General features: G+C 39.4%; 1 protein-coding gene across 1 annotated transcript; it reads left to right on the forward strand.

Annotated features, from left to right (window-relative positions):
* Nucleotides 1-3919: 3919 nt before the first annotated feature.
* On the forward strand, nt 3920-5761 carry LOC140233249 (uncharacterized). The gene has a single exon (XM_072313360.1). The coding sequence runs from the start codon at nt 3920-3922 to the stop codon at nt 5759-5761; it is 1842 nt and encodes a 613-aa protein (XP_072169461.1).
* Nucleotides 5762-26659: the final 20898 nt, after the last annotated feature.

Consider the following 26659-nt stretch of genomic DNA (forward strand, 5'->3'; position numbering starts at 1 on the left):
TCCGCAAAAGTTGTGCAAGAGTTAGCTCAGAAAGTGCATTGCCTTTCAATGTCAAACTTATACCATATATGTATCATGTCGCAAAGACGACAGCGCAAGTAAAATCATAGTGATCAGTCGACCGTGACGTCACTATGACGTCATTATATGAAAACACATTTTCAGTCATATCTCATTAATGGAATGGAATTTTTCAATGAAATTTACGTCACATATATTTCAAGTCAAGCGGGTTCTACTCATATTCTCAAAAATTCATATTCATCTTAAAACGGGCGCGTACGCGCGCGTTGAAATATTTGTATGCTCAAATCGAGCTCATTTTTTTTTTGCACACGTTTCAGATCATTTGGAGCATTTTTTGAAAAATTGAAAAAATTGGACGGACGCGTACGCGCGCGCACATATTCGCACGCACAGCTAGTATGCAATAGAAATTTTCAGTTTTTTCACCCGGATCGGATATCCAAAATGTCAAGGAATATTTCTACCAAGTTTCAAGTCAATCCGACTCAATATGACGTCATACGGGCCCGTCAAACTCAAAATTCCGCGCGTGCGTCAATGGGGATACACAGTGCAACTATGCCAAAAAACCGTCAATTTTAAATCGGATTTTACTCGTCAGGATGAACGGTGACCCCCCTTTTTCTTGGCATATTCTGAAAGCTGATGAGTTGTACATGTCATTTCATGGGTTTGCTATGCTGACAAAATGATTAAAAGATATCAAATTTCTTAATAAAGTAAAAAAAGTAAATTTTCAAAATGACGTCATCAAATTTCAAGTTTACTCGAGCGTATCTCACTTATCCTTTGCCAATTTTCACCCAAATTTCAGTATGTTGTAGCTTATTTAATCATCTTTCATTCATATGATAACATAATTTTGATTGAATGACGGCATCACCTCGTAAAAATGGATTGAAGGTAACCTTGTCAAATTTGGCCAGTTTACGTGTAATCTCTATGGGAGTGCAATTTTTATGGAAATGAAAATTGACATGACTATCTTTATCGAGCACTAGCTCACTTATGCTTCGGTGAATTTCTCCAAGATTTTAATATGTTGTAACTGAGACTTTGGGCTATCGTAAGTGTGCCCTTCGTTTTTTCATACCATGTCGGGATCACGTCAAAAAACTTGCTTGAAATTAAAGCTTATCTTCGATGTATTGAAATATTTCTGTCTTTCTGCTACTTTCTGTGCAATAACTCAAGAAAAACATACCCTATCACCACCAAATTTTGCACATGATTAGTTCATGTCACGAACATTATTTCATAAAATAACAACTACTTGATCAGACGCCATCTTGGGTATGTAAATTAGGGTCAAAGTCATAAATGTTTCATTTTGTATCTTGGTAAATACATGTCTTTTCTTTCCCATAGTTTGCACACGTAAAGACCATGTTACAAGGATCATTTCACAAAATAACCACTAATTGCTCAGATGCCATCTTGGGTGTGCAAAGTGGGGTCAAAGGTCATATGTACTTCTTTCTCTATCTTCGCTATTACGTGTTATCTCTATTGGAGGGAATTTTCTAGATGTGAAAATTGACATGACTATCTTTATCAAGCACTAGCTCACTTATGCTTGAATGATTTTCTCACAGATTTTAATATGATGTAGCTGAGACTTTGTGCTATCGTGGATGAGCCCTTTGTTTTTTCACACGATGTCGGTATCACGTCAAAATACTTGGTTGAAATTAAAGCTCATCAACGATGTATTGAAATATTTCTTTCTTTGTGCAACCTTCTTTGCAATAACTCAAGAAAAACATGCCCTATCACCACCATATTTTGCACATGTTTAGTTCATGTCACCTACATTATTTGATCAGACGCCATCTTGGGTATGTAAATTAGGGTCAAAGGTCATAAATGTTTCATCCTGTATCTTGGTGAATACCTGTACTATCTTTCCCATATTTTGCACACGTAAAAACCATGTTACAAGGATCATTTCACAAAATAACCACTAATTGCTCAGATGCCATCTTGGGTGTGCAAAGTGGGGTCAAAGGTCATATGTACTTGTTGCTGTTTCTTCGTTATAATGTATACAGAATTTGGTACCAAAGATGGCAGATATGACTCCCTTTTCTAAATGAGAATCCAAACATCACACGGCCAATGTCTCTAAACACAGATGAAACCTGTATGGCCATGCCTATTGCGATCAGGACTGAAATCATTGATTTAAAAAAAAGAAAATCGGATCACCTTAATTTGTCAGTAATGACAAATTACAATCTCTAGTTGCTTTTTTTTTTTACAAAATTCACAGAAATTATATTACAGCATTTTCAATTTTTTTGTTTTTTAAATAAGTCACCATAAACACCTTCTGTTGCATATTTTGCCATGCGTCTACTGGATTCCTGTACTGCTGAAAGGGGCAGCACAAATCCTAAAAAAGAATTCATTTACACAGCCAGATTCTTACAGCGACTGAATCTGGTGTGAAACATGCCCCCTCCCCCCTCCACCAACCACCCCCACCACCACCTAAACACAGAAATAAGCTGCTTTGAATTATTCATGAGAAAGCATTGCAGCAAAGCCAGCTGGCACAAATCCCGACATCGTGTGAAATATTTAGCAGCGTATTCATTACAGACAAGTGATTTGGATTACGTCTACCAAGTCCCTTTGGTTGACAAACAAGACGGCACTAATTTACATGTTACCCTCCTTGACAAATTTTGTTCGGTTGCAATCCCGCAATCGCCTCTGAGCGTCTAACTTCTCGATCGGCATTACTTCTCTATTAGCCTCTACTTCCCCCCGACACAGAGCCTCGGTTGCTCAGCCAACTAGGTGGTATTGATTCGGTATTTCCAGGGCAGGTGAAAGTGAGCCGCAGAAACTTGCGATTGAATGACGGAACAAATGAATCCAACTGTCAAAACTCATCCTGGCGATGGGAGCCAAGAGGTTGTGCGGAAACTGACAAAGCCCAGCCACACCTGCAGCTCCTGCTGCATGAGGGAGGGGGGAAGAGCGGAGGAGATGTAGTGGCCATGGCAGCCTACCAACGTGGCAATGATTATTCTCCTGGTGATGCTAATCGTGACGATGATGATGATGATGAGGAGGAGAATGAGGAGGGGGATGAGGAGGAGGATGATGATAATGAGGAGGAGGATGATGATGATGATGATGACGACGATGATGACGATGATGATGATGATGTTAGTAGTGATGATGATATGGATGGAGAAGACTTAAATGATAGTTGATGTGGTGATGGCAAAGATATGTTTGGTATTATCCCCATGTGATAAACTGATCTTATGTAAGTCTGAGGTTGAGACTACTGTACTATCATTTCCGCTCTTGCTCTCACCCTCTCTACTTCCAGCCCTGTTTTTTCTCCTCTCTGATAACAGTAACTCTCTGTTCTTCCGATGCCACCCTATCTATCATCTTTCTCTTATCTGCTGTAAGACGCCAGTGGTTAGACTGGATGCATTCCTTACTGACCACTGCTGACCACAACCCCTTCCGTTCCCATGGAACTCACTGTATAAAAGATGTACATAGACTGAAATAAAGTCAGTCCGGTAATTGCAGCCACTGAGTCAACGTCTACTTTCTTTTGCGTGCATATAACCTAGCTATATACATCACCCATATATCAAGGTTATAATACTGGCGACGAGGATTAAACTTCTGTAAAATGGCTGGTCTGGTAGGAAATATTGAAGAATTCCGAGAGGGAATCGACTGGTGCCAATACATAGAGAGATTGGACCTGTACTTCAAAGCCAATGGGCTTGAAGCAGAGGAGAAGAGGTAAGCTACATTGCTGACTGTCATCGGGCCAGCAGCTTACAGTCTTCTTCGCAGTCTTGTTTCTCCAGCCAAGCCAGCGGACAAGAAGTATGCTGAACTTGTCCAGGTAATGACGGAGCATTACACCCCAGCACCAAGTGAGATTGTTGAACGGTGCAAGTTCAACAGCCGTTTCAAAAAAGACTCAGAAACAATCAGTGATTTCATAGCTGCACTAAAGTCAATGGCAGAGCACTGCAATTATGGTTCTACTCTAGGGGAGATGATTCGCGATCGATTAGTCTGCGGCATCAGACATGATCGGATCCAACGTATTCTTCTAGCTGAGAAGAAGCTTGATCTCGCCAAGGCCGTTGACATTGCGACGAGTGTGGAGATGGCAGAAAGAAATGTGTGTGATCTTCAATCAACACAGGCTCCACGCGGAAATGGTGGGATTAACAAAGTGTTCAAGCAGCAGGCAGGACACAAAAAGAACAAAACCGGAGCTCAACATCGCATCTCGTGCTATCGCTGTGGACAGGGGCACGAGAAGAGCAAGTGCAAAGCAGTCGACGCCACTTGTCATAATTGCGGAAAGCGTGGACACTTCGCGAAAGTCTGCCGGAGTAAGACTAATTCCGGGCAGAGGAAGGAGGTCCACACAAAGTTTATGGCAGAGACTAGCGCGGAAGAGTCCACACCATCCAGGGACAACATGGAGGAGCTAGAGTACTTCATGCACAAGGCGCAGGCATCGCCAAAAAAGGAGGCTCCGATGTTGCTCGAGTTGGGGATTTCCCATAATAACACTGTGATGGAGATCGATACAGGAGCTACCCTATCGATAGTGAGCGAGGCAACTTATCGGGCATGGAAACATCAACCCCAGCTGTCACAGTCTGATGTGGTGTTAAGAACTTACACAGGGGACAAAATACCGGTAGTGGGCGCATGCAAAGTGAATGTGAGGCATGATGCCCAGGTCCTGGAACTTCCCTTGCTAGTTGTTGAAGGTGATGGGCCGAATTTACTGGGGAGGAACTGGCTAGCACGGCTAAAGCTGGACCCTAGTATGCGCATCCCCAAACCAGCAGACTACGTGCTAGTTATGCAACACCTGGAGTCGACACCCGTCACACCGACATCGATCAGGCAGTGGACCGCGAAGGATCCAATTTTGTCGCGAGTGCGCGAATATGTTCTTCGTGGATGGGCGTTAAAGTGTGATGAGGAAATTTCGCCTTATTTCAGGAGGCGGGATGAGTTGTGTGTGTATGATGGCTGCATCATGTGGGGAGCACGTGTTGTGATACCTCCACAAGGGAGAAATCAGCTCACTGAGGAGCTGCATGAAGCTCATCCCGGGATCTCGCGAATGAAATCGCTTGCTCGCAGTTATTTCTGGTGGCCTGGGATGGATGGTGACCTGGAGAGCAAAGTGAAAAATTGCAAGGAGTGTCAGCAATCTCGTAAGTTGCCGCCAGCAGCACCACTTCATCCATGGGAGTGGCCACGAAAGCCATGGTCACGAATCCACTTGGATTATGCAGGGCCATTCATGGGCCGTATGTTTCTTGTGTTGGTAGATTCGCATTCGAAATGGATGGATATCTTTCCAGTCTACAAGGCAACCAGCTCAATCACAATTGAGAAGCTACGCGAAACCTTCGCGATACATGGCCTGCCAGAGCTTATTGTCACCGACAATGGAAGTGTGTTCACAAGCGACGAATTTCAGCAATTTCTACAGCTGAATGGAATCCGTCATGTTCGCACTGCACCTTTTCATCCATCATCAAATGGGCTGGCAGAAAGAGCAGTGCAGTCCTTCAAAGCTGCAATGAAGCGCATGACCAATGGCACAATCGAAACGAAGTTGTCGCGATTTCTGATGGCATACCGCATCACACCTCATCCAACAACTGGGACACCTCCTGCGCAACTTCTCTTCAATCGCATTCCCCGTTAGCGATTTGATTGTGTGAAACCTAACATGGAGGAGCGCGTTCAGCGAAAGCAACATGATCAGAAGCAGAAGCACGATCAGCGTGCTAAAGCTCGCGATTTTTGCATCGGAGATCGCGTGTACGTGAAAAACTTCGCCAGCGGTCCGCAGTGGATGCCAGGCGAAGTCATCTCCATCGACGGCGTCCAATATACGTTGAGGCTGGCAGATGATCGCATCTGCAGGCGACACATTGAGCACATCCGACGTCGCTATGGCAACGACGATATGACCGCGGATGTGTTCCTTCCTCATCCACGTGGGGAGGGGAACAACAATGCACAACAAGACCATGATGACGAAGCACCAGCACTTCGCAGGTCTAACCGCCAGCGAAAATACCCCGAACGCTTTGGGGAGCCAATACCACATTGAGGAGGCAGTTGTAAATAACACTTGTAAAAATGCCGGACAGCAAGGTTGAAATTAAGTTCAAAGTTAAGAAAGCATGATTTTGTAATTCCTTGTTTCACAGCTGAACTCAAATGGACAGTTCATTTGGACATTATAATTTTGGTTTTCGTGTGTTGATACATTTGACGTGGTACACACACACAGTTATACCTCCCTGAATATAAGAAAGGTGACTTCAGAATATAACAAACTGCAAAATAAGTCGAACAGACCGAATTGATTAGATAATGTATCATATATGGATATGTTGACATTTGGAAGCTTTGGGGATAATATTCAAATAAGATACTGATATTCAAAAGAATTAAGATTTCACTTTTGGGTTAAATAATGTTGTGTTAATTGATGAGAACCATTTTTGGAAAAACCAAAAACAATTCTAAGGGGGAGGAGTGTGATAAACTGATCTTATGTAAGTCTGAGGTTGAGACTACTGTACTATCATTTCCGCTCTTGCTCTCACCCTCTCTACTTCCAGCCCTGTTTTCTCTCCTCTCTGATAACAGTAACTCTCTGTTCTTCCGATGCCACCCTATCTATCATCTTTCTCTTATCTGCTGTAAGACGCCAGTGGTTAGACTGGATGCATTCCTTACTGACCACTGCTGACCACAACCCCTTCCGTTCCCATGGAACTCACTGTATAAAAGATGTACATAGACTGAAATAAAGTCAGTCCGGTAATTGCAGCCACTGAGTCAACGTCTACTTTCTTTTGCGTGCATATAACCTAGCTATATACATCACCCATATATCAAGGTTATAATACCCCATGATGAAAATAATTCATGACTTTAAAAGTCATGATTTCGGTGGGGGGGGGGGATTACAACTTTCAATGTGAATCACATCTGCGATTCAGTTTTAAGGGTAATATAGGGGCACTGGACTAGAATGAAGAAGTTCTACATAACAAATTATTTCTCGAGTGGCATAGAGAATCAAGATGTTAATCAGATTTTAGGTGATTCATTTTTTTTTACAAAGAAAAGCGTCTCTGGGCTATTGAGGTGTGTCTCCAGCCATCATGTTGATGTCCATTGCAGAATGTTCAATTTTCCCAGTGGGTTCTTTTATGCATGAGGGTTATAAGCTAAGTTTGATTATGATGACTGTTCCTGATACTGGGGGATACCAGGGCATACCAAAATAGAGAAGCCACCATTTGCAGAGCATTACGGGGATCTGTGCTTAGAACTGGGGCAACTAAAGCTGAATGGGTTATACATGTACATATCTGTTGATTAAAATTTAAAAATTTAAAAATCATTGCTTCATAAATGTGCTCATTTTCCCAAGCCTAATAAGAGAGCATCATGTGAATGCAAAACATGAAAACATAAAGAAATTCCAGGAATGTCTTTCTCTTGCCTCCCTGTTGTTGCCCACGCATTGTTTTCAATTGAAATTTGGCACCTGCTTTTCCCATAGCAAGTGATATCTTGAGATGTATCTTCATGGGGGAAGGTGTTAAGTAATAGAATAGGGCTAAAAACCATCTTGAAGATGTCGTGGGAAGTTAATAATGACAACAATATCATGTGAGAAGTGACATGGGGAATGAAATGTAGAACCACTGCAGCAGCTGTTCGTACGAGCCGCCATCAATCAATAATCATGGGAAAAGAAGACAAGAATGTATAGAATATCAAAAACATGCAGATTTGCAGTGTTCTGACTGCTCCTGACCGCATCTGGGAAGAGAACACAAAATCTTTAGCCCAAGTATACTCAGGACTAGTCTTAAACAGGTTAAGGCTGCATTTCACTTCTAAACTTTATTTTCCTTATCACGAATATTGCATATCATCAGATAACCACAGAATTCTGTATCTACCAGAACCTAACTTTCACAATGGTAAATCACCAGATAACTGTCCGAAAAAGTTGAGTTTTTCATTGCTGCAAGAAGCTTAGTATCTGCAGGTCACAAATATCCACATTGCAGATTTCAGACACTCCATGTACCAATTTAGACAGACACAAAATATTTTTAAAAATTAAATAAAGCAGCATCCAATGAAAAAGTGCAGAATAACACCTCCTGTTTGCTTGTATGTTCAAATGAGAGATTCCACATATCGCAGCTCAAAATAGAGCAGCTAATTTGCAACAGAATTTTTTGTTGAACTTATAGCAGTTTTTCTCCAGTCTCCAAATAACATGTGGTGTTGGTTTTTGTTGTTTTTCTTTTTTTGTCTTTCCAAAAATCTCATGAAAGCAGCACAGTGTCGTAAAAATAAATCTTTTCCAATTCCTCGCCTGCTGGCCAGATTTCTTCCCTTTTGTTGCAAACAAGAGGCTCGCAGATGGCTGCCTCGTCCCTGCGCGTGATATTCGGCATTTGCAACATAGTTTGTCGGGACTTCCTGGATCTATTCTCGTCCCAAGCAAAAGTATTAGAGTGAGAGACAGGGAGATACAGAGAGAGAGAAAGAAGAAAAAATAAAACCTCTGGCATTATTTCACAGTGACTTCTTTGGAGCCTTAATAGCTGACAAGGAAAAGGAGCAGGTGATGCTTTGCAGTTTTCACTTCCCATCTATAATAAATCATGGCAACTGTTTTCTGTCTCTGCCTCTCTCTCTTCTCTATCTCTCTCTCCCTCTCTCTCTCTCTCTCTCTTCTCTATCTCTTTCTCTTATCTATCTCTTTCTCTTCTTTTTCTATGTCCTACTCCTAGATACGCTTTCTTACCTTTCCATGCTTTTTTGTTGTTGTTGTTGTTGTGACAGTGGTGGTGTATCTGATGTTTGTGTCATTAGTGGACAAAGATTAGCCTTTTATTGCTTGGACAACAGCATTGCAATCGGTGTGCAATCATTTTGAAATACAAGCAATTTCCTCAAATAAAAAAGAAACTCTCAAAATCATACAAGTCTCATATATATATATATATATATATATATATATATATATATATATATATATATAAATATATATATATCCACTGAAAGAGAGACAGAGAGAGAGAGATTTGTAAAGGGCATAAGATAATATGTGATGGAGTGCTTCATGCTCAAAGGGTAAGTTTTCTCCAATTCGTCCATTTTCTAATTGTTAAAAAAAAAGATGAAAATGAGAGTACCACACAGGAAACAGAGCAAAATAATGAGGAAAAAATAACAACACAAGGTAAAAAAAAAATACCTTTAAATAGAATTCAGCAAATGAAATACATTTTTTTTCAGTTCATCCTTTCCCGAATGTCTTTTTATGTCTACGCCATTACCATTCCTGTAACGCCATTACCATTCCTGTATTTCTTTCTCAATCTTTCTTCCCCTCCTCCCCCCCCCCCTTCCCTCTAATCACTGTCTACACATCTCTCATTCTCTATGAATGATGAGAATTAGTGAAAGCAGACTGGTCCCTTCCCTTCCACCTGATCTCAACTGTGATACAGAGCGAGGATACGATCTATACCTTACGCAGACAGTAACAGCAAACGAAGCTTCTCGTGATCTCCTCCTCTGGATTGCCTCCTACAGTTTCCAGCACATTTTATATCTCTCTCCTACTTTGACTAACTCTTCTTCTCCCACCCTACTTCCCCTGCTGTGCTTCAAAACCTTCTGCTATCTGTCCATCCTCGAACATACTAAAAAAGTGGATATTTTCACGCGACTTATTTTTTCGCGCTCAGCCGGGTAAAAGGAGTTTCGTGAGTTTTTAATTCCACAGAATCAAGACATTAACTACTGGAACAAATGGCAAGCAAAAATATTTGTGTGCTTTTATTTTCATACTTGTTTCTGGTGGCGCAAAATGCACAAAAATTTCGACTTTTTACAGTATGCCTTATCCTTCAAAGCCTCTATATTTCTTCAATATGCCTTCCCTCCACATTCTATCTTAGGATGATAAACCTGTCTGCTAGCGTTACCCATCTTCCTTTCTGCATTTTCCCCTCATCCCACTCCTTCTCTCCCACTGTCTGAACCCCTGATGCTCCCCAACCCTTTTCTCCCCCCCCCCCCCCCACTAAAGGTTCTTACTGACGGCCGGGGCTTGCTGCGATGCGTTGCGTGCACAGCGCAAACCTGGCTCCCTTCCCTTGGTAATCAGACACCGGCGGCGCGAAGCGGATCCGCCGCCAGCCGTCGCAGGTGCTGCAGGGGTGACGCTCCACGCTGCCGTGTAATCCTAGGAATGAGTTATGACAGTTGTCTCCCCATCGCCCCGACATTCAATCTGGGCCCCGACGCGATACACCTGCCTACAAATTCTTTCAATCAATAACTCATTCTACCCACTGAGAGGCATATCTCAGGGGTGGGAGAGAAAGGAGAGAGAGAGAGAGGAAAGAGAGATGAGAGAGAGAGATGGAAGAGATGGGAGAGATGGGAGAAGAAGAGGGAGCTAGAACAATCAAGGGAGCTTGCTCGAGTGTGATGAAGAAGAAGGAAATGATGTTGTGTCCCAACCCGGCTCCACTCTAACATTTCTCAGAAGGAACATTGAAAGCTGCAGGTATTTTATATACACACACTAACATAAATACATACATAAATACACACATACATACATTCACACATACACACATACATCCATATGTACACACATATAAGTATTACATAGAGCATGCATATGTATATATGAAATACATTTCATTCATTATCTTTGTCATACACTGTATGTATACAAGCATGTTTACTAAAACATGACCACACAGCTATTTTCAAACTCACACTATTTACGTGATATATTTCGCTGCCTTGTTATCTTTGCAAATTCTACAAGCCAAATGATATTCTCAAAATGAATAACTCACAGAAATATTACCTCCTGTGACACGAATGCATTGTGTATTGTCTCTTTTACAGTTAAAAATAAAGTAGCTAACATTTATCTAAACAAGTGACAACACTTCTTTCTCATTTTGTCAATGTGGATCATAGTAACAAATTTAACCACTTACTATTGTTAAAAATGCCTTACAAGCTCCGATTCACAAAATATCATGCTAACAAAATATATGGTGCATACTGTAAACCACACTCTTGTGAGGGCATATACCAGTATTCAAAATAAATTCTTTCCTTTTATGTGTTTCCTTTTATTAAAGAAAACATCCAGTATCTCTGTTTTACCTGACTAAAGAAAGAGAGATCTATAGTGTACATCTATATCTGTGTCAGCACCTATTTTAGCTGTTCTTCCTTTATATTCCTAGCCTGCTGAAAACTTGTCTCTGCGTTGATTCCAATTCAGTCGTCTACATCTTGCTTTGCTCCACATGGCATTTATTATCACCTCATCACTTGCTTGGATTTCTGGGATTGCTCATCTTCCTCTCTCCTTATATCTATTCATGCTTGTTTGTTGTTGTTGTTTTCTCAGTGCATGCCAGGTATCACAATCTGTCCATGATCATTCCATTACTCATTTTGCCATTACTTTACCCATAATAACCCCCTCCTCAACTCTCAATTTTTTTTGTATGTAATTCTGTCCCACTTGTTTCCCTTCATTCCTCCTTTAGTCTTTCTGTCCTTCTCTTTCTCTCTCTCTCTTTCTTTCTCTCTCTCTCTATCCCTCACTCTCCCTTCCCATTATTTCACCTCCCCCGCCAGCGAAGCTCGCAAACTGCTACCTGATGAACGAAGCAGACACGGTGCTAAACGAAGCGTTGAAGTGTGAAAGCACGGAATACAGTTAACATCAACCGAGCAAAATGATCCCCGGCATCTGTCTTATCATTTACTGTCAATATTTGAAAGACTTCATATATATTTTTTCCCTCATATTCCATCCAAAATTCATGATCAAGCAGCAGAGGAGATGCTGTCTGGAGTTATCAAGGAACAATCCTCCGCTGAGAGGAATTCCAGATGTTACCAGAGGAGGAGATGAGACAGGCAAGAGAGTCTACTGTATACGCCAATATATTTCGTGGGTTTTTTTTTTTGGGGGGGGGGGGGGTTTCATCGTAGTGAAGCATTTTCACGAGTCTGGCGCTATTCACAAATATAACAACACGCAAAAATATTTACTCTGAACCCGAATGAGCTATAGCTGTTTCCAGAGCAGTGAAATTACAACAGATACATGGAAATAACATGCAAACATGATTGTGCATGTGTCTAAATCATGCTTGCGCATATAACAGCGCACTGTAACTATGTCTATCTCATTTCAATAATCTTGGAATTATTTCATTAGTAATGCATTGTATTTAGGGCAGTCCTCAATGCTTTTTATATATGTATAGCATTTTTGTTTTCAATACACAAACGCTAATTTTGCTTCATTAAAATCAGTGGATGATTAGATGATACTGAATTCCCCGTCCATTGATGTATTCGATGATCACAAAACTAACCTCTCGCGAGATTATTCAGGAGGCCCAATTTGTGAGAAAAAACACAGATTCGCTAAATTAGTGGTGCATACAGCACTTCAAGATCCACAGACATTTCTACATTGCAATGATGTACCCTCCTCTCTACAACTGATACAATGTGAATTAAATTTTACTTCGTTTTCATCCTCTACCAGCATCTAAAGTATCTACCACGCAAGCACTGTTTGCACACAGCAAACAGAACTCAAAATATCTTTCAAACTGGATGAAGATCGTTGAATTCTGTATCTTCCCATTCCAAACCAATGCATACAATTTGAAAATGAGAAGATGCAAATACACCATTAAGAGTAGAACCACAACTCAGCAAAGCAACCCACATGTGAATACACATACGGAATGCACATCTTCAGTAGATATGGAATTAGCTCCTTCTTTCAACTCAACATCATTTACCCTCAACAAGTGGTAGGTTAGGTGAAAATGAGATGTTCTATTGCAGGTGAGTCTGGGGCTTTATCTGAATATAGAATCATGGCATCATTTATACCATGGAATCATCACTTTAGTTCGACATAATAATAATGATAAATAACATCTATATAGAGCACTTCATATGGGTATCTCTCAGTGCAGTGACACGGAAGGTTCTGAAATGTTGAATTAAACTGCACAATATAATAAAAAAAAACATTGTGATATGTATACAGCTGAAAAAAAGGAAATACGATTGATTGAATAAGTGATTTTTTAACTTTGATTTGAACTTTAAATGGATGAATGACAGAAAATGCTCTAGCACCATAACAGGTACAAGTGTGAGGACCATATGATAACTGCAGAGTAGAGGAAGAATGGCGAGATTGGGTTGAAGAACAGAGGAGCGGAGAGAAATAAAAAGATATTGTGCACAACATACACACTCAAGATACAGGAAATATTTGATGCATCTTCAAATACTGTAAAATGAGGAATGTTCACATGCATTTTAATTTCGCAAATTTCACAAGAGCCAAGATTCACGAAATTAAAATACACACAAAAGTTCTTGTCTGAACTATTGCATTGAATGCCAGTGGCAATTCGTAAAAAATTTCATTCCGTGAAAAAGGCCATCATCTCCAATGAGTGCAAATTTCATGCCGCAAATACATCTCATTTTACAGTATGATGAAACCAAATGTGTCTAAACTCTCTCTCAGGAACAAGTTCCCTGTGGAAAACTAGACAGAGACACCAAACTCATATCTGACACAGTTCACCTGATTTTGAGTTTCAAAGCCTATCTCATCCTATTTCTGAATTACCACATATACGACAAACCTGGCTCAAATAAGCGCTGGAATGGGGAAAGAGGCAGATCTTTGCATTCAATTCTTTCGCAGTCAAATTCCTCAGTCCATTGACTTCTTCTCATACTGCATTGCCTGCAGCTATCATGGATTCAGGAGTCGAGCATCAGGATACTTTTTTGAAAATCTAGATTGAAGGGCAAAAGGGCAGGAATTGACATCTTTCCGCGTAAACATATATCTTGGGGCAAACTTTGACTTCCTGCAGCAATATTGTATATCTCTCGGATTTGCATTAACTACCTACAGAGCATCCTAGGACACTCCATTTACATATTTATAGCACAGTAACTCCCAAACCAGCAAAATTCTACACGAGGTGTCACTTCCAACTGAATGATAGAGTCATACAGGAGTCATAAAGATCCTGGGTTTCAGAAGAATATCTGGGCCAAGCTAGGAAAACCTCTGGTCTTTTGCAAACACTGTGATGAGATTTTTTTTTAACCTGCTCATCCTTTCTTCCTGTCAGTTTTACATAAATATCTAATTTTGTGAGTATACTCCCTTTTCCCCTAGCTCCCTTCCTCTTCTCCCAAACAGTTTCTTGTCCAAGCTATCAAAAATGACTCCAAAAATGTTTCTACAGACATCCATAACTTACAGTCATGCTTTCCAATCCATATCCTCCCTATTTTCCTCCATCCGCCCCTAATAGTCAGTCCCGCATAAATGTTCACTTAATGTTTTTTAGCACTCCTCCCCTTCGCTACTCCCCTCCCCCTCTCCAAGTACATATTCTCCCTTTCAGAAGATTTCCCACTTTTACGTGAACACCAACTGGGAATGCCATTAACCCGTTGAGGACGAGTCCCGAGTATACTTGGGCAGGTGTCTATGGGAAATGCGTGTGGTAGCAAAATCAGTCCGTCCTCAACGGGTTAACTCTGTGTCTCTCTAACTTTCTTCCATTCTTCCCTATATCTCAACGTAACAGAAATGCATTTCTTTTTTTTTTTTTGCATTCCTTCTCCCTGTTTTCCTCCCCACCCACCCTCCCACCTTAATTTCTGGGCCAAGCTGGCTTCATAATTCCAAGATCTCTATTCAGACACCAGTTCTAAAGAGATGCTTTAAAACTCTGTATCCCCCTTCAAATCTACCTGCCAGCCTACCTGCCAGCCACCAGTGTGTATTTCAATTTGGCAGTATATCCCTGACCCTTGCCAATTTTTCTCTTCCCTAATACCATCACTAGAGATTGGACGGGAGAGGGATAAGGAAGAAGAATAAGGAAATGGGAATGTAAAGAAGGAGGGGGAGGGGAGCTAGACCCCTCATCCAGCCCCCTGAGCCATAGCGATGTCGTAGAAGAGGAGGTGAGCTCACGGGGGCGAGGGGGCTTGCATAATCCACCACGTGAGATACCTCCTGGTGTTTGAACAAGCAGCGCCCACGATACTGGGTCACTAGTCGGGGGACTGTCAGACGCTGAGTACGTCCCGCGGCATCGACGACGACGGCGGTAATGAAATCAGCGCCTAGATTTTAATTTCTGTTGTTGTTTAGATTGGGTCTCTTCATTTTTGTGTGCATGTGTGTGTCCTTTGGTGGTTTCCACACATTTCTCTGCGGCAGGGGAGTGAAAATAAGAATATCTCGTGATGATCTTGACTCCCGATAGGATGACAGTGTCAGATTTTGGTGAATATCGAGGCTACCCTACTCAGTAGTGAGCCCCCAGTTGTGGTTTTGCCGGATGCAGGCTCACCCTCTTTCACTGCCAGCCACACATGCAATCTTGCCAAAAACTTCAAGCAACCATTACATTTTTCTGCTTACTATACTTCAACCTCTGGCATCTTGGCACAACTGCTTGAATGAGGTCTTGTTTTCTCTGCTTACATGTGCATATCAAAAGGTATCTGATTTTGAAAAAAAAAAAGAACAAAATGTTCTACATGCACTTCATACATGTATATAAGATATATTTCTGCAAAGGTAGCAATAGTAAGCAGTGTCATGCAGCTAACAAATTCCTAGCAGATTTTACCGTCACCTAACCTACAATGTACTCAGGTACCAAGTTGACTAAAAATCTATTCCACAATGCATGATGATTCTAACAGCTTAACAATCACATGGCCAATGTCAGCTATATTTAATGTATGATAGATACGAGTCAGAAATTCCTAACTATATAATAATATCCATTTGCACATCTGCGTATGAGAGTCTCGATTTATGTGAATGCATTCTACACATCTTTTGGGGAGCTTCAGTTTGTTTTCATGTTTTGTCTGGGGGGGGGGGGGTTGGGGTCATAGCTGGTAATGAAGTAAAATGAAAAAAGGTTGTAGCAGCAGTGCGCCTAGAAACACCAGTATAAAGCGCCATATAAATGCAAATTATTATTATTATTATTATTATTATTATTATTATTATTATTATTATTATTATTATTATTATTATTATTATTAGCTTGTACAAGACCTGCAAGATAGAATTGTGACATGTTATGGCTCTCATCTTACACTTATAACAAAAGATTATCTGTACATATGGTGACATTTTCTTGGAAATTCATACTTGTTTTCAAAAGCAGTCTCTGTGAAAAGTGTTGCAATACAGACTGGAATTGATAGTGGTAGATGGCAGCATTTTCTAACTCAAGTGTTGACCCTTCATACATACATACAATATGTGATTCAATAATTAACCCTATAATTGGCAAGCCAGTCAAAGAACATTTGTTTTGCGAAGATGTTGACCATCACATTGAGTTCTAAGACGACAGGGGAACAATTAATTGTTTTGTCCCACAAAGAAAAATATTGAATAAATTTACTATGATTTTCTTCATGAGACAAAAGATTGATTGTAGCCCTATCGTCTTAACATTTGTTTTGCCCACTGGTGAAGTACTGACCATCACTGCATGTTTTGCCTGGTGTTCAATATATTTTTCTCTGACATGTTGGATGGTCAAGATAATTTTGATAGTTCCTATAACATTGCACTGCATGGTGGTGCAAAAGGGGTTTGAGCATGTTGCTTGAACATGCTCAAATTCTTGTGCAACATCCTCAAAAGCTAGTAACATGCTATGCAACATCCTCAAGAACTGGCAACACACTCAAAGTAAAATGTATTCAAACATGTGCAAACTTGGGAAACATCAAACTACCTAGAAAATGTGTGCACAAAACATGAGACAGAAACATGGAACTCAAGCAGCACGACAAGAAATAGGTCGTGAAATATTGTGTGCATCGTGCTTGTGATATGCACTCCGCGCACATGATAATTTCCACAATATTCTCTCATTCAAAGCTTGCAACATGCTCAAATTTCAAGTCGTGGACCATCCTGGCACTGTCTCTATGCCTATAGATAATCACTCTTATCACTAATGGTTTACCAAGATTTATGACTGACATTTATGACACAGATTTGACCAAGATGATCTGCAGATACTGTTTACAATCATACACACATAGATACACACACACACAACCATGAACACACAAACGCACATACATACTACACACACAAAGCTCGAGTACCATGTGTTCGTGATCACACCATGGGTTTGCTGGCAGAGTTAGGATCATTGTAGGATTTGCTTGAAGATTGCATAATTAATTGAATTTTAAAACACACGCACATTAAGTTATAAAAAATGCGGCGCCAGCTCGCCTCATTGGCAAAGACTGAAATGAAGAAGCTGTATGACAGACAGATCAACTCATCATGAGATCTGAAATACTCTGGGAAATACAATATTTGAATTACGGCCCAATTAATTCATGACAGCAACTCATTCATCTTAAGGTAACTAGAAAAGACTATTTGTCAGCATGCAAATGTAGCATGATGCTCCAGAACACTAACTTTTCATTTCAAAAAGGGGAGGTGGTCTTATTCAAAGTTTTCCGCGTGGTGCACTGATGCAAGATGTCAAGACAAGATGAAATTTTGCACAAACACTGAGAACTGCTTTGCAGAAAATGAAACCTCACTGAATGAGACCCCCCCCCCCCCCCCCACACACACACACCACTTACACAACTACACTGTATCATAGCGGCAAACTCAAATCTAGGTTGGTGTGAGTCTAAATAGAAGACCTCCACCCCCCCCCCCCTTTGTGGTCACACATTTCTGTGCCTATCTTCGCTCTCCTGTGCGGTTTCTCCCCCACATCTCGTTTCCATGGCAACACGATCCTGGAACATGCAGTAGCCTGGTTGTGCAAAGTGCCGGGGGCGACGGATATAGAATGTCTGGGCTATCCAAGGTACATGTGGTGTAGGCACGGAGTGACTGCCACATCTTGTGGTCTCTTCCTCACTTTCATTTAATTTGATTAACTATTTATCATGACATTATTTATTACAACTGACCGAAAGCAACAGTATGGGGCCAGAATTTACAAGGGTACTTTTTAAATCTTGTCTGAAGGATAATGTAAATTTTGACTGTGTAAATGCATGTGACCCATTGACTAAGCCAACAGACAAGCAATAATAAATGCGCGGCAACATGTGCATGGGCAAGGTATGCCTAGTTTGCATTATCTCGAAGTCCACAGACTAAATTAAAATCATGAATTTCTTTTCAACTCCTAATGTGAATTTGGGCCAAAATGTTTCAAAATACTAATTGAAATGACCAACTCCCTGTCACTTTTGATAGCACTAAGAGCGCAAAAATTATGTTGAAAAAGAAGTGTGTGGGTGTGTGTTAGTTGCTGAAATGCTTGCCTGACATTGCTACACCTTGCAGTACCTCAAGGCATTGGGATGTTGACCCTTGACCTCATCTGGAATAGTGAGACAGAACCCCCTCACCCAGCCCCGCCCCTCCCCCCACTCCCCCCCCCCCCCCCTTAATGTGTAAAAGCACATTCTGCCACCCCCTGCAAGAGCATGGATCACAACAAATTATTTCCAGGTTACCAAGAATTTTAATCTACCAAAGGTGACTGATATAGTCTTGAAAACATCAGAACAAACAGCACATATAAGGAGATGCTATTTCACTATTTTAGTTATGGGAGGGTCTTCTTTTTTTCTAAATACAATCATGCAGATCTTTGTTTGCTGAGTGACAGGAGACTTGTTCTACCTAAAGTGCTGAAATTACTGATGACCCATCATTAGCTTGAACTATTCACTAGTTAGTTAGTAATTTAAATACAGTCAGCATTAAAGGGCATGGACATGCACATGATATTTTATATTTTGACTCTTCAGTACTGAAACAGGATGGCTTTGAAGCTAAAATCTGAAATGCATTCTACTCTAGTTGCAATTTGATATTTGTCTTCAAAGCAGGCTATTCATCAAAAATTATTCTACCTTCCTGAGTGATAATGGACATCAAAAAAACTTCCCTGTACAGTAGTGGATTGTGGGTGCTTTGCTTTATTTTCAGCAAAAAGAGTCTGCACTGTCATATCATTGACATTTTGCTGAATGTGTAACATTATGGGAACTTCATTTCAGAAATAACATACACATTTCTACAGCATCTGCCTCCTTTTATTTCTAGTTTATTTACTGCAGTGGTGGTTACACATTCTGATTTTCCTGGATGTTGTGACTGAGACATCATATTGACAAAAAGACCCTTTATGGGCATTGTTGCTGTCAAGAAATGTGACATCCGATCATTAATGATTTCCAGCCTTTTATTCAAAATGTATATTAAGTAGAAAGAATTCAAAGGAGAGACCAGTTAGTAATCTGACAGTGTCAAAAGACACAAGATTTATATAAAGAGAAAAGAGAAATGGACAGACTGACAGACAGACAGACTGAGAGAGATGAATCCAGGGAACTGAGCAAAGACAGACAGACAGACAGACAGACCAAAAGATGCGCAAACTAGAAAGCGGCAAGATGCAAATGCCGTAGAGACAGGACACGTACGTCTCGCTGGCCAATAGGGGAGCCAGGTTGGAAAGGCCTCGCCGAAAACCTGTCAAAATACAGATGCTCCCGTCGAATTTGTCGAGGGGGCAGCTGCACACACATCACACACCGCTGGTAGGGGACAGCCCCCCAGTGGATCTGGCGATAGGAAATGAGCTGAGGCAGGTCCATAGTCTGGCACCAGCACCATCCAGGCCATTTTTGTGCTGTTGGCCTTTCAATGCCAACCTGATCGACATTCAGTGCCACGTTTTCCCTAATGTTTCACTTTTTTTCATGCAGGGGATGACCAGACAAGGGGGGGGGGGTCTATTTTTCTTCTCCTGGTGGGGTCATGTAGCAACAGGCCCCCCCCCCCCCCCACCACCACCACCACCACACACATACATACACACATTAATTGTTCACTGTCATCCAAAAGCATTCCCCAAAGATGATTGATTCATGGTGGTACATGGAATTTTTAATCACAAATGCAAATTCCCCAACACTTCACTATTTAAGAATTTATGTTAGCTTTACTACAAAATTGTTATTCATTCAACTTGATGCATCTTCGCATGGTATAGATAACACTTTGAATACATTACTTCTCTGTGCATTGTCATTTTCCCTTCATATGCTTGACTTTTGTGGGAAAAAAAATATAGGTACAAAAACAAACATCTCAAAAAGCAAACACATTGAGGTATTAAAAAGAAAAGCACATTATCAAACTGGTCAGAGGTGTTTTGAAAGACTAACATAAATGATAGGAAGCACACATGCTCTTGTGTTCATAAATTGGTCTTCAGCTGCTTGTCATAACTTGAGAAACAGTCTCAACAGATTGAACTGTTATTGATGCAAGCAAAGTTTGGGATTATTTGTGGGTCATTAAACATCTTTTATCAAAGGGCCTCCTATCATCAGCGAGAAGCATTATATTACAAAACATCACATGGATATCTATGAGGGAACATTAGCAATGAATAAAGGATAGATATGGGCTTTGGGGATGAGAAATTAATCTTGAATGAAGTAAGCAGTTATGAACTTTGCATTCTTTGATTGCATTAGCACCAAGACTGAGGCCAGCCACATTAAACAACTGTCCTGTAAACTGGCCGTCATCTAGGCCTCTTTACTGTTTATTGTCCATTTTCCATGTAATACTTAACAAGAGGCCTTGGATAACATGTTTTAGGACATTGTCTTGTGTTTTAACACAAATAGAAATAACTCCACTGGCAAAGTCACACCATATGACATATAGTTTTGCTGCTCAAAGGTATCACATGGTCAGTATTCACGTTTCTCTTTTTTTTTTTTTTTGGGGGGGGGGGTTGTGTTTGAGTCAAAACATAATACTGTAGAAGCCATATATTTCACAGGGTTTTATTTTTGAGAATTTGCACATCGGTAGCCGGTGCTATTTACAAATTTAACAACACATGGATACATTAACTCAGATCCCCACATGAATGTGACATACATTCCTCCCTTCATTACTTGTACTTTACCACCACTAACTCAATCACACATGAAATTGTTGGGAAGTCCCAATTCCTGAAACACTAAGACTGCCTATAATGGCATAAATATGTATTGACATGGTCTGTAAATTTACAAAGTGGGTATTGTAATTTTCTTTAAAATGTCTAGGCTTTTGTTTCCCTCCTCACTTTGATTAGACTTTTCTCACCAATGCATACCATCTTGCGTAACCATTATTGTACCTTTGAATTTGACATTACTGTAAAATGAGGAATGTTCGCATGCATTTTAATTTCACCAATTTCGCGAGAGCCAAGATTCGCAAAATTAAAATGCACACGAAAGTTCTTTTCTACACTATATGCATTGAATGTTAGAGGCAACTCCCCAAATTTTTTTTGCCATGAAAAAGGCCGTCAGCTCTACTTTGCGAAAATTTCATGCCGCAAAAATATCGTGTTTTACAGTAACAGACAAATACAGTAGTCTCCTCTTGATCGGATAGTGTCTGGCAGAGCATTTCTTACCCAATTAAGCGGAGAGTACTGTAGTATCCTTTAACTTACATCATGAGAAAGCAATGTCATACTTTGCAAGGACATGCCAATCATGGTAAATGAATGTATGAAAATATGCAAGTGGGATATCTGAAAAACATACAGGTGTAGCATATAGGGATCTATGGAAAGTGTCCAATATTTCTCATGAAATGTGCCTTAAAATCGCACTAGGTAAGACTATATATTCCATACTTCCTTTTCTTTCTTTTCATTTCAGCTGCAGTTGTTATATGCTTTACACACACACAATCATATAATTCAGCCTTCAGGCTGCAAAATTCTTAGAAGGAATGAGGTATACTGCAGCTGACAATAGTAATATCTCACATTACACTTGAAAAGCAAAAGTTTGTAAAATCCACCAATTGTCCGTAGCAGATGGAGAAACAAATGTAGAGACAAGCAAGACTGCAATCAATCATGGTCCAAGTGTTACACAAGCCTTACGTCAGACCTCTCCAGACACTCAGAATGCAACCTCACGGCCAGTTTTGCGATGACTGATGATTCGCCTTTTCATACCGTCTGACGACAGGTGGAGACAAGCAGCTGCGGCGGTGGGACATGATAGGTGCAGGATATCGGGGGAACAAACGTGTTTATGTGTCCGTTTCGTGTGTACATGCATGCATTGTTTGTGTGGGTTTGTTTGTATCTGTGTCTGTGTATAGTTCTGTGCAGGTTTGGGGGCTGTTTATGGGTAGAGCTCATTAGGCCTAGTGTATTTGCATATATGTTTGTCCATAGACATCTTCACTTGAGGGAGATACAATTCTTCTTTAAGAAAAAAAAAATAATAATAAAAATATATATATATCATGTGTGTGTAACCATACCTCTGCTATGGTTGAAGGTGCACCTCTTGAGTTTTGCTGCATCTTCTACAATCAGCGCAGAGATGGTTATGTCTCCTGACAGAGCAGAAGCTGTTGCTGACAAATATCCCCAGAGGGCAACATCCGGTCAAACCCCTGCAGTCCTCATGGTTATCGTTCTCCTCTTACAAATGATGTAGGAGTTTCTAGCAATTTGTCCAACCTGAATGGAAAATAAAAGGTGATAAATACAAAGAGACATTAAAAAGATATTAACATACATATATATTTATCAATAAAAGAAACAATATTTGCTCAGAAGTAGTAAAAGTATTATGTTCATGTTATGGTTGATGTGGAAGTAGATGAAATAGGTCCCTATTTATGCACTGATTTGTTATTGTTCAAGGTTTATATTATTCTTGCAGATGGAAATATTTCACCTTATTCTGACAGTTTATTGTTTACTATGATAATCTGAGTTATTTGTATTAGCCTGTATTGGCAAATAGGGACAAAGGATGAATTGCCCAATGCATAAGTATTTGGTTTGTGCACATTAAACAGCTCATTTTCATGTTTTAATAGATACGGTAGTAGATGCTAATTGCATACTACCAGTGAATTTGAACTTAGAGTATTAGTTGTTCATGTAACTTATAAATGAAGTTATTTTGACAGATATCTAAATATCAGACGATAGTTTGCATTCTAATCTAGGTATAATATTGACACTACAATCTAGACTTTTTTACATGGAAAGCTTAAAATATATCTAGCAACATTACTCTTTAAACTCTGTATCAAAATGCTTTATATGTTTTGCAATGCTATGTTTTTAGCTATGTGCAATAATGTGTAGGGTAAAATTAACATGAACAAACGAAATGAATTTCTTTTATTTGTCTCTTTGTGTGGCTATATCAAACTGTTTGAAAAAGAAAAAAGAAATTGTTACCTCCACCACATTGCCATGGACTGAAAGTTGTCTCTTTTTGGGGCTTCCGTGGGATTCCTCAACAGACAGTACCTCAGGATGTACAAAGTTCTTCAAAGCATCTGTGTTCACATGGAAGTCTGCTACTTTTTTAACACCTGGAAATATAAATACGAGAATCAACATTTACCATAACTGCAAATATATATATATATATATATTTTAACATCTGAAGTTGTGGACATTGCTTGCTCTACGTAGGCCTACTCATATTCATACTGTCACTGTGATGCACTATACATATTCATGATATATTGTATCATGATTATCATAGTGTTTCAGAGACACTGACTGCTTTTATTTCAAATGTAATTCCATTTCTTTTATTTTCACTAAATAGAACATGCATACATAAAAATGTGACAATAATGTGACAAGTATAGCATGACAATAAGACAAAACAAACAAACGAGCAAACAAACAACCAAAGTTATCAAGTGCAGGGGTTAATGAAAAGGCAATGGGCCTTATTCAAAACTAAAACATACTTTATACAATCATTTATTTACATATAAACGTGCATTCATCTGTATTGTTCAAAATTTTTATATAGTTATTATTAATTGACACTTGTTATACACCCGTATACATTATATGCACACCACATCTAATACAATGTTCACTTATACAGATTAATACTTCTTTAATGTTACGTATTTTTGACAATGATAGTGATATTGTATTGCTGTATATCTCTCGTATGTCTATCATGTCTATGTATCTACAACTGTATGCTATACATGTGCTTTGTATGTATGCAATGTATTGATGTAACTGCATATGCATGCAAACAAAACAAATTTCCAGAAACGGACAATAAAATTGAATTGAATTGAATTGCTTTTTGCATCTTCTACTGTAGATATTGTCTTAAAGGGCACATCAAGAAGATTTTCATAATATTTCACATCATGTAGTTACATAAATCGTCAACTCCATGTATAGATCTGTGGAATTTATTGTGATCCTTTAGCATATAAATCAATATTCTGAAAAATCAGAAACAAATTACACTTAAAGGTAGGGAATCCCATTTGCATGCCTTAAATGAAGAGTTGTATAAAGACAGTGGTATGTTGAAGAGAGTATCATTTTAGAAACTCCCATAAAGTATTGAAAGTGGAAGGTAACATTTAGTACATTTTTATTGACCGTTAGATTTTGAATTGAATTTTTTTCGGGGCTCACCGTAAATTCCAGTACATTGCTAGGCTACCTTTGCAGACCCATGCACTGCATGTGTGTCCATCATGTATATTTTGTGAAGAAAGTTCATCAAAACTTACAAACATTTCTATATTAAACATTCTTGCCACACACTCTATATGTTATTACATCAGCTCTTATACTTTTAGATTTGTGTTTATAGATTTAAAAAAAAAATACAGAAGACTGCAACAAAAAGGCTTAAGTGTGGCTGACACACAGAACTACTGAGTAGTTGAGTTTTGTGCATTATTCAAATTGTAGATAACTGTTGACTTCCAAATTTCTCAGCAGTGGCCTAAACAAGTCCCCTGAGGTTCATATTTAATGTTTTGCTGCATTTTGGGAGATCTGTAAAAGGTATCCCCTACCTTTAACAAGGATTATGACATAGGAGGCTCACATATTTTCAGAAATGTAGCGATGCAATTCCATTACAATACTGCTTGCTTAACCATTGAAGACTAGTCCTAAATATACTCAGGCAGAAAAAAATGTGTTTTTAATGCATGCTGTATTCTTTTGTTCTGCTTCCTTGAATCCACATTCATGTATTCTTGAAAAGGTGAAGCTGTCATGTCATCATTATTGTTCATTATGATTTGTTATAAACTTTTAAAACAGTCTAATTCTTCATCCCAATCACTATAAATTCTGAACTTCTGTACCTAGTATAACCAACTAATAGTTGTTCAGATGTAAAAATCTGAATGCAATTTGGAGATCTCCTTTAATGTATACTCAAAATTTGTTTTAGATATTTGTTTGAATACTCAGATTTACATGAAGTCACAATTGTCTTATATGTAAAACATTTGTATATTTGCACATCAATGTTGAAATAATATAAATGAAGTGAGCATGTCAAGAAATATTCAGTTATCAAACCAGATTTAGACAGTTACAATAATACCCAGAGCTATGTATTGAGAGCACAATATGCTTAACCGTCGAGGATGGACTGATTTTGCTATAGCACACATTTTCTGTGGACACCTGCCCGAGTATTCTCGGGACTCGTCCTCAATGGGTTAAGTTAACAATTAAGGAAGTTTTTTTTTTAATTTTCAATGATGTGTGCACAAATGTGTGAAATCATGCTAAATCTCTTATTAGAATGTAAATTCAGATGTAGATCACACTATTTACTTGACAATAAAATTAGGTTTAGGCATTGACATATATCATAACAAGCTGAGGTATAATAGGTGTGCGCATTTAGCTCTGTGCTGACCGAGAGGGCTTTTGCGGCCATTAGAAAAAGTCTAAATGGTGACCACATTGTAATGCAATTGTTATGTTATGGGAAGTCTTGCAATTGGTAGAGAAGTTTATAAAAAAATGTTATGCATTTTTTGTTTTGTATGAAAGTTTTAATCAGACATAGCACTTATGATAGGAAGGGTAAGATAACTTCTGCAAGTGTAAGTGCAATGGCATTGAGAGAAAAGGAGCTATTATTTCATTTTTTTAAAAGTTAAATGCTGTATTCTGCATGAAAGGTTCAATGTTTCATGTGATGCATAGTCCCACACATTTCTATTAAAGCAAAACTTAACTTTACTTCAATTTTTGGTGATTTCACTTTGTGCAAGGATGCAGGTCTTTAGCAGAGTGGCATTTTTTATGTTGTAACTTTCAGCCGCAATTTAGGTGCAGCCTCTGAGACTAGATACCAATTTCTTCTGTGTTATTATTACCTGGGACTTCGACGGGCTTCATATTGCATCAGTGGCAACGCTATCTCTACTTTTTCATTTCAAGGTATAACAACTGCAGACTTTCAATACTTTTCAGGGTTCGTCTCTTACTGCTTTACGCTACAGATATCGCAACAGTCATTGTGCGCACCACTT

This window comes from Diadema setosum, chromosome 9 (genome assembly GCF_964275005.1).
Source record: "Diadema setosum chromosome 9, eeDiaSeto1, whole genome shotgun sequence".
NCBI classification, from domain to species: domain Eukaryota; kingdom Metazoa; phylum Echinodermata; class Echinoidea; order Diadematoida; family Diadematidae; genus Diadema; species Diadema setosum.